The sequence below is a fragment of the Bactrocera latifrons genome, unplaced genomic scaffold (genome assembly GCF_001853355.1).
Source record: "Bactrocera latifrons isolate USDA-ARS-PBARC rearing strain unplaced genomic scaffold, ASM185335v1 scaffold_4, whole genome shotgun sequence".
Taxonomy (NCBI): Eukaryota; Metazoa; Arthropoda; class Insecta; order Diptera; family Tephritidae; genus Bactrocera; species Bactrocera latifrons.
In genome coordinates this window covers 2,651,643-2,665,944 of record NW_017537045.1, presented here as the reverse complement: position 1 = coordinate 2,665,944, position 14,302 = coordinate 2,651,643, and the positions used below count along the sequence as shown (strand labels likewise).

Sequence of the window (14,302 nt, the reverse complement as noted above, 5' to 3'; positions counted from 1 at the left end):
AAAAATAAAAATCGAAATTCTTTTTGAACGTCGACCGGTTACAACGACGTATTTTCATCGGTCCCTTGAATGTCGTTATAACCGGATTCTACTGTATTCTCTTTAATCCCATCTCCAGAGGAATGATAAAGTACCTGTTCGTATTTAACTATAAAAATCTTCATGAACCTACACAAAAGGCCACAGTCGACATAAATTGTCTAACATTTTTAGAATTATATGCATAGCGCGAACAATAATGAACATAGATCAATAGACCCCTAGTTATTCTCTAGTATCCCAATTCTTATCAAACTTATAGTTCTGAGTTTAATTTAATTTACATAATTTATATATGAGAGTTATTTATCTCTCTTAAGTTCTCAAAGTTTCTTACTTACCTTCAAAGATATCAAACCCGAAATAGCTACGGCAGCATTGTGGTCGACCACTTGAAATGTATTGCCGGACAATATCAAGGTCTCTAAATTTGGTAAATGCTCAAAAACATCCGAATCCAAGCTATGCAAATCGTTGTAACCTAAATCCAATTCAATCATTTTGCCTAAAGGTAAATAGTCATGCACATCGTAGACGCCTCGAAATACATCGGGATCTAATGTCTTAAGTTTCAACTTATTGTGCGACAAATCCAATTTAGCCAGTTCTGTAAGATTAGCGAAAGCGGACTTGGCAATGGTTTCAATTTGATTGAAACCTAAATATAAATTTTTAACTGGATAGTTGGGAAAGCCGGTAAGATTCGTAATATTATTGTGCTCAAACTTTATAATGTCGAATGTGATATCGCCATTTTGTAGAATCTTCCATTCGTCATCGCTGAAGAGCAGATTCATATTACTTTGACTACAATCGATCTGCGAGTAATCGGGATTGCTTAAGCAGCTGCATTTTTTGCACAGATCACTTTTCATCACATTGATCTGCAAGTATTTAGAAAGAAAGTTCAGTTTATTGGCTAGGTTGCGTTAGTTTATCGAGTAATAATAGTGACATAACATAAGACATAAAAAGTATATTTCCATATAATATACCTATAATTATATATTGGTCAATCCGTCGACTATTCGAGAAAAGTTTCAAAACTAATTGGGTAATCTACTGATTTTGATCTTACATCCACATTAGCGGCATTTACACTTTCGCCGTCAGCAGAGACTTATACAAATTTGCAGTAGATGGATTCGAAAGCCCATATTCCGACGTAACCAACCATTTGACTTTAGTTTTCCAAGAAAAATCACTGCTGTAAATACTAGGTTTGATTATTTCGGTCGGCTGTGAATCGATTTCGTGATATCAAGGGATACCTTAACTGAAACGTATCGCCTTAAATATTCTCAAGTAATGTTTCGACATAACTAAAATTCGGGCTGGCATGTATTGATGGCATAAACAATGCTTTACATCCTTACGGCATGAAACCGTGAAAACTGGAAGATCTATAAATATCTCCCTGGTCTAACCTATTACGTATGCTAATGAACTTTAACTGAAGAAAGTAGTTTTCTTATAACCGTCATGTTTTCAACGTTCCAAGTTTTCAATCTTATCAGACAGACGACTATTGGGTCTTAGGAAAATAGTATACAGAGATTAACAGAGAGTTTACACTGATAGTAAAAGAGTAGAGAGTCTTGGTCTATTTTTTTATTTTTCCATGACTTATCGAGTGCCAGGCTTTTGAGAGTGCTTTATCCATAATAAGATTCCTTTTTTTTTTGTTTGGTTCTGTGTATAGATAGTGTATTTCTTTTCCATACGATTTACTCACCTTCGGCGCCGGTGTCGTCGCTTCTGTAGTTGCATTGGCAATTTTCTCCGTGGAGTTGTCAGCCCCTTTTGCTAGAGATATACATAGCAGGACTAATATAATAGTCGATAGCCAGTTACTTTTCATTTTCATGCGTGATCTATGGATAAGAGAGAGAGAGAGAGAGAGCAGAAAAGGGTGAGTACACTAAACTCATTAACAATTCTTTAGATTTAGTTATAATACTTTCAATAGAATATCTGACTATTTTCGGTTCTTAACTTTTTTAGGATATTTATGTTATTGTTATTGTATATGTTGTTCAATATTTGGGCCTTCACAGTTAAATACTCATTTTTAATTTGCAAATTGTGGACAAAAACGATTAACGTCTTTAAATTTACAGAAATAATAAAAAATATTTCACTCATAAATGCATATCGCTCATAAAGTTAACAGAGCTCCAGGGCTTTAATTTAAACCGTATAGGGAATATTGATGCTCTATTAAGCCTCTAAAATCGGTGGTTCTCAAAGTTATAGATTACTTCTAATTCTCCTACAGACTCGATTGATTTTATTATTAAAAAACTCCTTTCAGAGAAAAGTAACCGTGGTTCGGGCTTAATGCATTTCTATTAGAATTAAATGATTTCGGCTTTTCTAAACATTCCAAAGTCCTACCAGATTTTGAACTATAGTTTGAAGAATACAAACCATATTTGTTAAAGAAAATGTTTCATTTCCGCCAAGATAATTAATTGGCGTACACGTCATCAAACCCAATTGGAGAGCTTTGTGAGTTAATTAATCAATCAATAAAAATTTCGATTTTAGATATCATCAATTTCCGATTCACGATAAAACACAATTTTTATAGAGTGGACTTTCTAAGTATGTTATCTGGAAATATACATAGTAATTTGCGCTAAGTCCCTTTATAAAGAGTGATCCATTATGAGGTTCCCCACTTTATTAAAGAAAAAACACAGAAAGAACATTCTTTGGCATTTATTTTTTTGAAAATTATCTTTTTCAAATGTTTTCCGCGGCTACTTCTCTCGACTGGCGAATGACCTGGCCTGAATCGAAGCGGCATTATCCGCAGACTATAGACTCTCTATGTAAAAGAAATGTCTAATGATGTGGTACAACATGATCTTGTTGGCCACTTGACCGGCTCAAAACGTAAAATCTTCTGTATTACGTTTTCACCGGCATAAACCGTAGTTTTGTTTGGATAAAATGACAGTTCTTGAAGCACTCTGTCTTTTCGTCAAAACTGCGAAAATTTTGCCTATTTACATACCCATTGAGCCAGAAATGAGCCTCATCGCTGAAGAAAATTTAACTCGAAAACATCGAATCTTCTTGAATCTTGTCATGAGCCTATAGAGCGAAGCGATGTCGCTTGGGAAGGTCGAGCGGCTTTAGTTCTTGCACAAGCTGTATTTTGTACGCTTTCAATTTAAGATCTTCACGTAAATGTGCCATGTCGTTCTATACGTCAGTCCAAGTTGATGCGACCCTCCACCGTCTTCGTGTACAATTTGAGCTGCGGCTGCAATATTTCCTTTACTGCGTGGTGGACGTGGTCTATTCAGTCAAATATTAAACAATAATGAATGATGGGTCTCAAGTTGGGTGATGGTGTTGCGAATAGTACGCTCAGTAGGCGGATTATGTTGACCATAAGCTGAGCGAAGCGCACGAAACACATTTTATACAGAACGTGAATTTTCATAATAAAATTAAACGATTTATAAACGTTATTCAGGCGTAAGTCTGCATCTTTTCATGATGCAATGCCAAACAATACTGAACGAGAATAGCGTGACAGCTTGACACTATGATCTGTCAAAAAAAAAAGAAAAGGCTATTGTAAAGTACCTCCACTTGGATCACCCTATATATATATTGATGTAGTGTAAAGTTTAGAGAGGCTCATTATTATTACGAAGGACTTTGGTTCTCTAATATTTGTAGGATCTAACATATGTATATAGAAGTTATAAAAAACTCGTCAGAAGCGCTTTAACCCAACACAGTGGAATATGGTTGAACATTTGATGTTGGCTACGCTTGAATTATGAGCTATGTATTTGTTTGTGCTTTTAATAATCAATTGTGGAATCAACAATTCCGTTAGCAATTTTCGAGTTAGCGAAATAACGATAACCACAACTATATTATATTTTCCGTTATCTTTAATGCGTCCTAACCAAGTTAGCCAAGTAAGAAGGAAATAAATGATATGACAGTTTCGTGGCGTGAGCTTATAGTGGAGTGCGTTTGACAGCAAATCAGTTCTTGACGCAATTATTGAATTCATGGTGAGACTTTGTTTATAAATACTATGTAAGTATGACAGTTCCTTCCTTGGTATTAACTGTATTTTTTAAACAATTAAACTATTAATAGTGCCTTATCCGTATGTCACATTCGGTGCGTCAAGATATTATTTATTATACAATATTAGTGATTTTCACTCGTAAATAACGATAACAGCATTACGCTTGTCATTTTGCAGTATAAAAATTAAATATCATTGGTTCTTTGAAAAAAAAAAAAACTTAAAAAAAATAACTTTATGCTCGCGATTAAAATTACAGTTTCGATTAAAATTAATTTGAATTTAGCTGACTGTATATTATATATTGTATATATATATTTACTCGTTAATTTTAGTAAATTTCACTACACTTTTAATGCACTTATTGGAAGTTTGTGACTCAACTGTTTGTTATCTCTCATAAAACAGTAAAATCAATAGATAAATTGGGGCTTATCATTTTATATTCACATATGTAATATACAAGTATAGTCCGTTAATGCACGTCTACTTTAATATCAAAGCTTTGAAAAGCTAATTAAATATATATGTATGAATATTTCGCAGAAAAACATATAGCATTTATTTATTTTTTAATTGAACCGCTTAACTCTATTTTAACTTACAATTATTAAGTAGCCAACACAATCGAATCTAAACACTTACTGAAAACGCTTTCGAGGCAGCGAAATCATTTTATGCATATCTTATCACAGCCGCTTCGTACTTTATGAAATTGGTTATAATCTTATCAATACCAAATAACTTTGTTGGGCTAAGAGCGTTGTTATGATATTTTAACGTTACTGCCGTTATCATGTTACTCTTTTCGAAAAGTGCGACACTTCGCCTAATTGGAATTCGCCGCAAAGGAATGGTGGTATTCATTATCTTGTGTCACATGTATAGTATTTAACAATATCAGCTTTGAAATTCAACGCAGAATCACTTTTAATAACAGTTGCTACTTCGGACTGAGTAGGCAATTGAGAAGGAAAGTCGCCTCTCGACGAACAAAGACCAAACTTGACAAGTCGCACATCAACCCCGTGCTGCTACATGGTGTAGAGGCGTGGACGATGATAGCATCTGATGAGTCGTTCTTAGAACGGTTTGAGAGAAAATTTTTGCGAAAAATTTATAGTCGCCGGCAAATAGTGCTGCGATGGAACGCTGCGCTGTACGAGATATATGGCGACATTGACATATTATGTAGTTCATCGAATCAAGAGACAGCAGCTGCGCTGGCTAGGTCATATTGTCCGAGTAGAAAAGAACACTACAGATTTTGAAGGTTTTCTGTTCAGCACCCGCCAGTGGAAGCAGGGGAAGACAAAGACCTCCACTCCGTGGGAGAGATCACGTGGAGAAGGACTTGGCTGCACTTGGTATTTCGAGCAAGAAATAACTGGCGCTGTTGTTAACTAGGCTACAACCGCAAAAGCGGTGTCTACGCTAATAAAGAAATATATATTCATATGTGATAGAGAGAAATCGTTTAGAAAACATTTACAACATAACCTCGAAAAATCATTTTGAATAAGAATATAAGAATACCGAACAGAACAAATAACGCAAATTTGGAAAAAATGTATTTCTCCATAAGGCGTTATTTTAGCGCGACGCATTTGATTTCAATTTTTTTTCGGCATTGAATCGGTGTTGTAATGCGGCATAGTGGAGTCCTGTGACAGTTTTTCTTCAAATAGTCTGTAAATATAATATCATGCCTCAAAAAACAGTGAACCTCGTATCTCTGGCCTATAGGGAAATTTTCATTGTCGTTGAACCACCAAATAGGAACTTTTTTAGCAATTCGGCGCCGAATAATTTCTATAGTTTTATACCTAAAGGAGAGTCTTTAGAGCAAGTTCTGGGTAAAGTCTACTGTTCTGACACTTTCTGGGTCTCTGGTGTGTTTCAGTGGGTCTCTGCCTCGTCTACAGACACGAACTACATCTTCGGACTGTGTTTTAAACAGCGTCACATATAAGTTTAAAGTAAAGTAAGGTCTTACGGTTACGCTTGCTATTTGGAGTAAGCCTAAAGCGCTCTAATGCTCAATATTTTATGCCGAGACACCCCGCGATTTTTTCATACGTCTATTCTTTCAGCTATCTCACGCACCTTTAACCAAAGATCTGCCCATTAGAGATCGACTTCGACTTTGGTCATGTTGTTATTTAAGCCACGATGTGTGATCACGTTAAAATTCGTTAAACCAATTTTTGATGGAGAAAATTGACGGTATACAGCAACCAACCGCTCATTGATTTCAATGCTTGATTGATCTTTCAATAAAAATAATCAAAAAATCAACCGATATTACTGTACGATAGTAAATTTATACATTAGTGTAATTAAGTATTACTACAGTCTGTTGAATGCCCAGCTCACCAACAGTGTAGTGCGGAGTTTTAAAATATTACTTCAATATACTTCCCATAATTGTGAAGTTTTTTAGAGAACGTATTCGACTATTTCATGAGGAGCTCATTGAGAGCAAAAGTATACTGGTAAATTGGTTTTGACCGTCGAGAAGCAAGTACTAATTGGAAATAAATTATGTCATTGATCGGATCAGGGATCGACCCCCTAACAATTTAGAAAATCCAACCTTGATGTCCGAAATGTCCTAAGAACAGCCATCCAAGCTATCTTCTGTTGTCTCAAGTCTTTTTGTCTGCCACCATCATCTTGTACTTAATTAAATTCTTAGTGAGCTAAGGGCTATTAGAATGTTTGTATTGATGGCCGAAGCACCAGGTTTTTAAGTAGAGTTCCTATACGTACAGCTATTTTGCAAAAAACTCAACTCTCTTTCATAAAATGGATTTTTTAAGGGGTTAGGCAAACCTAAAATTTTCAAACAATCGAAATCTGTTTGTGCTGTCAATTTTTTCACTCAACCCATGGATCCATACACCGTCCAATTTATTACAGAAAACGGATTTATTAAGCAGTTAGACCGGCCTGCAATTTTCAAAAAATCCCAAATTTTTTACTGTTACTTTTTTTGCTCAGGTCCGCCATCTGCGTGTGTTCATTTGTATATACGTGAACTAGTCTCTCAGTTTTTGAGGTTCCGGTCTGAAATTTTTCATATATCCTATTCTTATCAAAAATCTGCTCATTTTTAGGAATCGCCGATATCGACATTATGGCTTCAACCTTTGTCGCTTCTTCTCTGCAAGGGACTTAAGACTCTCCTACACTAAATTCACTGCGGCCATACTCATGAACTGGACGGAGGAGTATAGACTAGAATTAACATCACAGTCTATAACGCTAAACTTCCGACTGCTAACAGTCCTAAAATATAAGGTGTAACACTGAAACATAGGCTCCTTATACTCACGCCATAACTGCCAAATTAAAAAGCTTCAACAAAATCCTGAAGTCGCTAGCCGGCAGTACATGGGAAAAGTACAAAGAATCGTTGTTGGCAACAAATAAAGCATTTTTTAATCAAATTTTAACTAGAAATATTTATTCCACAATCTTTTTTATCAATAAAAATATTTAAATATTCCTATTGCAGGAAAATTGATTTACATATAATATAACAACGTAATATTGAAACAATCCTATTCATAAAGAAATGTATTTAAAAATAATAAAAACAGAAAACCACAATATTTATGAACATAAAAGTACTTATGTATAGAAATATACTATTTTAGAACTTAATTAGCCAAGGAGGATTAAAGGGCGCTAACGGCGACGGACCGAATTGTTTCGGCGGTTGTGGAAAGGGTTGCGGTCGGAAATGCTCTTCTGAATCTGATAGATCCTGAAAAAATATATTTTATTTTTCGATAAATTAAATTTTATGCTATATGTATTATAAGGTATATGTATATAGACTCACGTGATTTAAGTCCACCGCGTAACGCCCCTCATTAACTGCCTTTTGTATGATTGCACGCCACTCAGCTGTCTCGCGCAGATTCTCCGGCGTAATGCGTACTCTACCATCGGATGGAAATTCTGCGCGATTATTGTCCCCGAGCCAAGTGGGTTGTACGATCTGCAAGGGAGAAAGAAAAGTATTAAAAATATTAAAAATAAATAATGATAGGGAGAAATATTAAAAAATAATAATAATAATAACATATTCATATGGTATACTCACTCGGCGTTGCTCTTCTTCTTGCAGTGGTCTAGCCTTAAAAAGGAAGAAAATGTTGAGTACAAAATATTTTCCTAAAATATATGTATTTTTCTTACTACTAGCTTACATTTGTTAAACTTAAGCAACTTAAAATTAATAAAGCGCAAACATTAAATATTTTCAATCTCAGCATTTTGGCTTCTTTTGGTATTTTTAACTATTGGATAACGCGACAAAAAGCATTTTAAATTACAGTTACTACTACAATGTAATGGGTTGCCAAAGTAGACTAAAAAAAAAAATAAATGAAATAAATAATCAATAAAAGAAAAGACAGAAGNAAAAAATAAATATAAACCAAAAATATAAGACAACAAAAGCATTTTTGTATAAAATTAATAAAAACTTTGATTTACAAGCTTAACGAATTTTCAAATATACAAAAATTTAACACAAAAACAAATTTAAAGACACAAATTCCGCTTATTTTAAAACTTTCGATGACCTCACACGCGCATTAGTGTATCAAAGCACCTGTCTTTGTAACACCAAAAATATTAATCATCAATAGCACTGTGCTGATAACAATATTTGCTAAACACACACAGATAATGCCATAAGAAATGTGTAAAAAATAAATTGGCAAAGTTAAGCGAGTAATTGTAACGTGTAAAAAAGTATAGTGGGTTGAATCCAAGTATGCGACAGCTTTGTGTTAAATTTATTAAGAAACAAGCAAAAAATAATTATTATAATATGAATGTTAAAAAACTGCTATATAAAAGAAATTAAAACTAATATAATTGCAAGGGGTTTTCAGATGTGTATAAGAGACAGCTTCGAGGCTGACATTTTTGCTCACATTCAGCACCTTTAAGGCAAGAATAAGCAAGGCTACGGTACCTGTCTCTTATACACATCTAGATGTGTATAAGAGACAGATATAACACCTCTATCAAAAAAACTAAATTAAAATAATCACTTATACCATAACTGAAAAGAAAACAGAAATAAAAACCAAAGAAAAAAAATTTTATCAGAAAACACAAATAGTGGAATATTACATCAAAAAAATGTATACAGTGAAATTTCCTATTAAGGAAAGTCCTCATAGCTGGACATCTCCCATAACCGGAGAAAGTTCATATACAAACCGCTTTTCATACAAAGCTAATTTTTATAATCGGATGGAGTAGGTTCCAATGGCCGGAAACTAATTTTTTAATATGGTATGTCGTTGACATTAACTTCTAAATATACATAGATAAATAGGTAGAGAGGTTAATTGAGGTTTTGCACTGCGGCCTATGGTCTATTGTGTGTTCTTCAATATACATATGTAATACTTGTATAAGGTCGCAAAGGTACAGCACTCTGAACAATTCCAGGAGCTTCCTGGGAGCGATGTGATGTGATCCGTAAAATGTCTTGAGAGAAATGGATCATATTGGCGTGGCGCATTACTGATACCTGCTGCCAGTGCCGTTCTCTCCTCACTCTCTCATCCGTATGGAGGAACTCTTTTATGATGTGGGACCGCAACACAATGCATAGTTCTCGTCCCGTCAGCAGGAAAGCCGCCGAAAAGCGAGCTAGTTCGTCGGCCAGCTCGTTGCTGTTTATCAGATTATGCCCCAGATCCCTGATCACGTGTGTGTATACGGTTGCAAACTGGTAGACGATTCAGTCTCCCTATACACTTCTTCACTAATAGCGATTTGACTTCATAAACTGTGATCGTTTTAGTTGAAAGATGCTCGGAAAACATCCCATTGGTATGGATAACTTGGTATGCGGACCCTTGAAGACCTACCGAAGACTGTATTGTCCTACACACGATCATGGTATATGTACAGTCACCTGATGATACCTGGCTTGCAGCCGGAAGGAGGGGTCCAACAAGTGTTAGGAGCCTGAAGACCGGAAGCATATGTTCAATATTCATGTAAGAATCATTTCAATATTTTTTTTACCTCAAAAAACAAAATATCAACACATAGTTACTGCCATCATATAGTGAATTTTGTTTATATATATATGTGTATGGATTATAATGATTGTTGTTGGTAATGGGGATGTCGTTTTAGACACAACACACAAAGCTACAATGTTGACAAAAAATTCAATCGTAATTTGAGATGAGCGCATCATATTCTTGACAGCAACGCAATAAAGATATGATGCCAGTCCCTAATTCTCCCATAAACGGACATGATTTCATAATATTTGTTAAGAAAACTGTACACAATTTATAGTTCTTGTTTTCTTTAGATTCTTATTCATTTGTGGAGTTTCTCGACAGTCAAAATAACTCACAAATTAACCAGCGCTGGTCCCGTCTTGTTCGCTGTGACTAAACGAAAACTAATTCATTCACTCCTGGCTGACATTGGCTCGCATCGACATATTACTTCAGTAGAAATATAGTTCTGAGTTGCAGCTTCTGACTCTGTGAATACATTTTAAACACTCGTTTTCCCACGCCCCCATATATGGACCACTCCCTTAGTCGGACACTGCCACAGTGGGTGTCCGGTTATTAGGAGTTTCACTGTATATAACAAAAAGAAACTAATTAAACATATTTAAAAAACACCAAAAAATAACAACAAAAACAATAACAATAACATACAAACAAATAAAATAGGAACAAAAACCCCGCTCAAGATATAAATATCATTAAATTTTGTTTGTCGTTTTCAATTTTTGATTTTTATTTTACTTTTATTTTCTATCTAACGAATATATAAACTTAACAATTATAAGTTTCTTAAACGAAAGTACACAAATACAACTCTGCATGAGTACTTTTATAGACATACAACTATATTTGTATGTAGGTTTGTCCATACTGTTAAAATTAAAAAAAAAAAAAAATTAAGAATTATATAACTATAAGCTACACTTTTTACAGCGCTTTTGGTCTAAAATAATTATGCCGTAATACACAGTAAATACTTATATACAAAAAATAACTAAATATTTTACACATTAACGGCACTTGCAACAACGGCAGTTGGCTGACAATAATTTAAAGCTAAACTTCTGCATTGCTTAATCAATCGGTAAGTCTCATCTACTACGACGTCCCTTCGTCGCCTTGACTGGCGCTGTTGTTGACGCCGCCGCCGCTGCTGCATTGATGCGCATCTGTTTAAAGTCACCGCGCGCCTGCGCTTTTATGGTCTCCACCTCACGTTGCGAGTTGGCATTTTTGAATTCAACTGATTGTTTCGGTGTGTCGGCGTCTGCGCTGTCGAAAAGTTGGCTGACCTCCACCATGCGTGGCTTAAAGAACATATTCGGTCGCATGATAGACTTTTCATTTGACTTGAAGAGGTGTAAAATGCCCCACGCCAGTTGAGCGCCTTCACTTTCCGGTTGTGAGGGGTTCTCCACCTCCGATTCTAGCACCCAAGCGGCGTTACGCACCTCAATGCGCAGACGTTCACACTCTTCGAGGCTGACATTTTTGCTCACATTCAGCACCTTTAAGGCAAGAATAAGCAAGGTTAGTTTACTTATTGAAGTATTGAAGATTGAAGAATTTGCAACTCACCTGCTCCAGCGGATTGACTATATAGAGCGCTGAGTGATCGGGCTTTGCTATGGCGCGTCCTTCATTCAGCGATATCGCGCGATTGTGGAAATCAAATTGTGAGTAGAATTCAAAGAACTGCAGCAATAATTCGCTTAATTGCGATGTGTTGCGACAACGAAAGCCAATTCGTTCGAAATCACGACTGAAACTGCAATTGATGCCGTCCTCGGTTAGGCGTATGTCATCGCTTGTGGCGGACTTCATCATGCTGTTTATGGTGGGCAAGATGGGATGTTTCAATTGCTGCAGAAAATATATCACAAGGCAGGTGAGTGAGAAATTTGTGATCCAACGGCCCGGCGAGGGATTTGTTAGGCCGCAGGCTTGCGCCCAACGGCGTATGCTGAACGTTAGCGGTCGCACGCGTTCATCCAACTCGCCAAACATGTACAGTAACTCGGACATGTAGAAACCGGTGCTGTGGAGGTATGGAAGGAAAAGTTTATTATTGATTGTGATTGAGGTTAATAGTTTTTAATAATAAAAATAGTAACGAGATCATCTGATCAGAATGGAAAATATATATTTTCACGTCACCTCATAATTATGATATGTACAATGATATAAATATAGCAAAAAAAAAAAAAAAAATCACATCACGCCCTATTTGAGATCACACAACATCATATCTTATTATATTACTTCACATCACATCATATGACAACAATATATCAACACGTTACCACAAAATATTACTCAATCATCACCTCATGGTACGCCTAAGGAAATTATATCCAGAAGATGACTTGACATTATGTCATATCACGTCAGCAAAATCATATCAACCTGCACATATTAAACAAATGATCACGTCAGATGACTCTACAACACATCACAGTAAATCACATAACATAACATCATATACATATACATATATCACATAACATCATATTAAATCACATCACATCAAATCACATAACATCAAATCACATCACATCACAATAAATGAACATATCAAATCACATCAAATCAAATTAAATTAAATCAAAAACTAAAACTAAATAAATAATCAACTTTAATGAAAAAATAAGCTTAATCAAATTCAATAAAATAATTTATTTAAAATAAAATTGAATTGAATTAAATTAAAATTGCTCTAATTACATAATTTAATAAATTAAAATTAATAAATTAAAATTAGTAAAATTAAAAAAAAATTTTATTTAATTAAGCTAATCAATCTGATATTTATTTAATTTTTACGCACTTTTAAGAAGTTTTGTTTCAGCAAACGGAGCAGTGATGTATAGAGCCCCCATTATTTCAAACACCTGTAGCAGATAACGATGGAACGCAGCTTCTTGCGATAAAAAGCTTTTTGTTCTCGACATATTTCTACAAACCACTACTGAATATGCATAGGATGATCAAATGTATACATCATCCAAATTTACCACGAATGCCACGATGAATCAGCTTCAAAAATTGGTAATATATGTAAACGTGATAAAGAGAAACCTTCAGGGCATTTCAAAACAAACGACGGACGCTGGCGATTACAAAGCCAGCCACTATTGTGTTTATTGTTGCTATAGCGGACGTAGATAACTGATTCACCTGTGCCGTTATATGCTATAAGCCATACTAAAACTACAGATATGGCGATAAGGAAGTTAGGATGAGGCAAGCAGGTTGCGAGGCGCACAATTGTGGTACCGTTATGTGTGTTTTTATGACTGTATGTGTCGGAATGCGAGAGAACAACGGGTTTACTTGTTCTATAGTGCACCTGTTTCCACCAAAGCGTGTACGGAATATGCTATTTTATGTTGCGCCAATATTTTATCTTATCAATAACTTATCTTATCAGCGACACCTCGTAGCTTTGCTAAGAGTGAACGCGGTTTTTTCGAATTTTTGTTTTGTAAGTTTTCTTGGGCGCATAGTTATTGGTTAGCCGTGGGTTTGAGGTATGTTTTCACAAGACGTTGTAACAGATTTCTTTAGCGAATTCTAAACGAACGACAACGAATACGAACAGTGGAGGAAGACCAGTAACGAGGTCAAATTTTACTGCATACATTTTTAGAAAAAATAAAAATATTCAAAATAAATATTATCACATATAATTAATACGAAACAATAAAACAAAAACAAAATTATATTGCATATATATTTTTGTACGTGCAGCTATTTTCAAAAAAATTCGAAAGCAATTACACATTATATTTAAAAGGTGATATATTACATGGTAACAGTTATTAAATTTTTTTCAATAATAAAATAAATGAAAATAAAAATTAAAAAGTTTAAGTTTAAAAAAATTTCAAAATGTTGAGTTACTTATTTTTATCTACTCAATTTGGAACTGCAAATATTGCAACAACTCTTGTGAATAAACTCGTCGATAAAACGAGGGCGTTGGCGTGTTCACTTTGCAGAGAAAGAGAGAAATGTGTGTGAATATAACAGAATTATAGCGCAATTAGATAAAAAGTAAACTAATTACAAGAACAAATGTGGTAGAAAAATATTTAAGAAAAATAAAAAAAAAACATCAAAA

General features: G+C 34.8%; 4 protein-coding genes across 9 annotated transcripts in view; 1 reads left to right on the top strand and 3 right to left on the bottom strand.

Moving 5' to 3' along the window:
• Positions 1–4,829, bottom strand: part of LOC108972399 (leucine-rich repeat neuronal protein 2) — a 10,149-nt gene extending 5,320 nt beyond the window's left edge. The window contains exons 1-3 of one of the 3 annotated variants that reach the window (XM_018938955.1): positions 4,751–4,829; positions 1,775–1,913; positions 381–923 (exon numbers count right to left, since the gene is read on the bottom strand). In XM_018938955.1, the coding sequence (XP_018794500.1) occupies positions 381–923; positions 1,775–1,913; positions 4,751–4,788 (720 nt within the window). In that variant the 5' untranslated portion in view covers positions 4,789–4,829. Of the gene's footprint in view, positions 1–380; positions 924–1,774; positions 1,914–4,427; positions 4,475–4,710 lie in introns of those variants that run through there. The other 2 variants (XM_018938956.1, XM_018938957.1) reach the window with 2 other exon arrangements.
• Positions 4,830–7,658: 2,829 nt separating this feature from the next.
• LOC108972410 lies at positions 7,659–8,419 on the bottom strand. The gene is made up of 4 exons (XM_018938972.1): positions 8,326–8,419; positions 8,220–8,252; positions 7,956–8,114; positions 7,659–7,877 (listed from the first exon to the last, which is right to left on the bottom strand). The coding sequence occupies exons 1-4, from the start codon at positions 8,389–8,391 to the stop codon at positions 7,764–7,766; spliced, it is 372 nt and encodes a 123-aa protein (XP_018794517.1). The 5' UTR covers positions 8,392–8,419; the 3' UTR covers positions 7,659–7,763.
• Positions 8,420–10,892: 2,473 nt separating this feature from the next.
• Positions 10,893–14,302, bottom strand: part of LOC108972493 (poly(A) RNA polymerase, mitochondrial) — a 7,988-nt gene continuing 4,578 nt past the window's right edge. The window contains exons 1-3 of one of the 2 annotated variants that reach the window (XM_018939110.1): positions 13,007–13,388; positions 11,758–12,217; positions 10,893–11,687 (exon numbers count right to left, since the gene is read on the bottom strand). In XM_018939110.1, the coding sequence (XP_018794655.1) occupies positions 11,271–11,687; positions 11,758–12,204 (864 nt within the window). In that variant the 5' untranslated portion in view covers positions 12,205–12,217; positions 13,007–13,388 and the 3' untranslated portion in view covers positions 10,893–11,270. Of the gene's footprint in view, positions 11,688–11,757; positions 12,218–13,006; positions 13,389–14,302 lie in introns of those variants that run through there. The other variant, XM_018939109.1, reaches the window with a different exon arrangement.
• Positions 13,668–14,302, top strand: part of LOC108972494 (tetraspanin-2A) — a 3,247-nt gene continuing 2,612 nt past the window's right edge. Inside the window, exon 1 of one of the 3 annotated variants that reach the window (XM_018939112.1) lies at positions 13,668–13,709. The gene's annotated coding sequence lies outside the window, so the exon portion shown is untranslated. The other 2 variants (XM_018939111.1, XM_018939113.1) reach the window with 2 other exon arrangements.

Coding starts and splice junctions, on each gene's coding strand:
- LOC108972410 (XM_018938972.1), bottom strand. CDS start 8,391: ATGCTGAGATTGAAAATATTTAATGTTTGCGCTTTATTAATTTTAAGT. Junction 8,253..8,325: donor GTTGCTTAAGTTTAACAAAT/GTAAGCTAGTAG, acceptor TTCCTTTTTAAG/GCTAGACCACTGCAAGAAGA. Junction 8,115..8,219: donor AAGAAGAAGAGCAACGCCGA/GTGAGTATACCA, acceptor TCTCCCTTGCAG/ATCGTACAACCCACTTGGCT.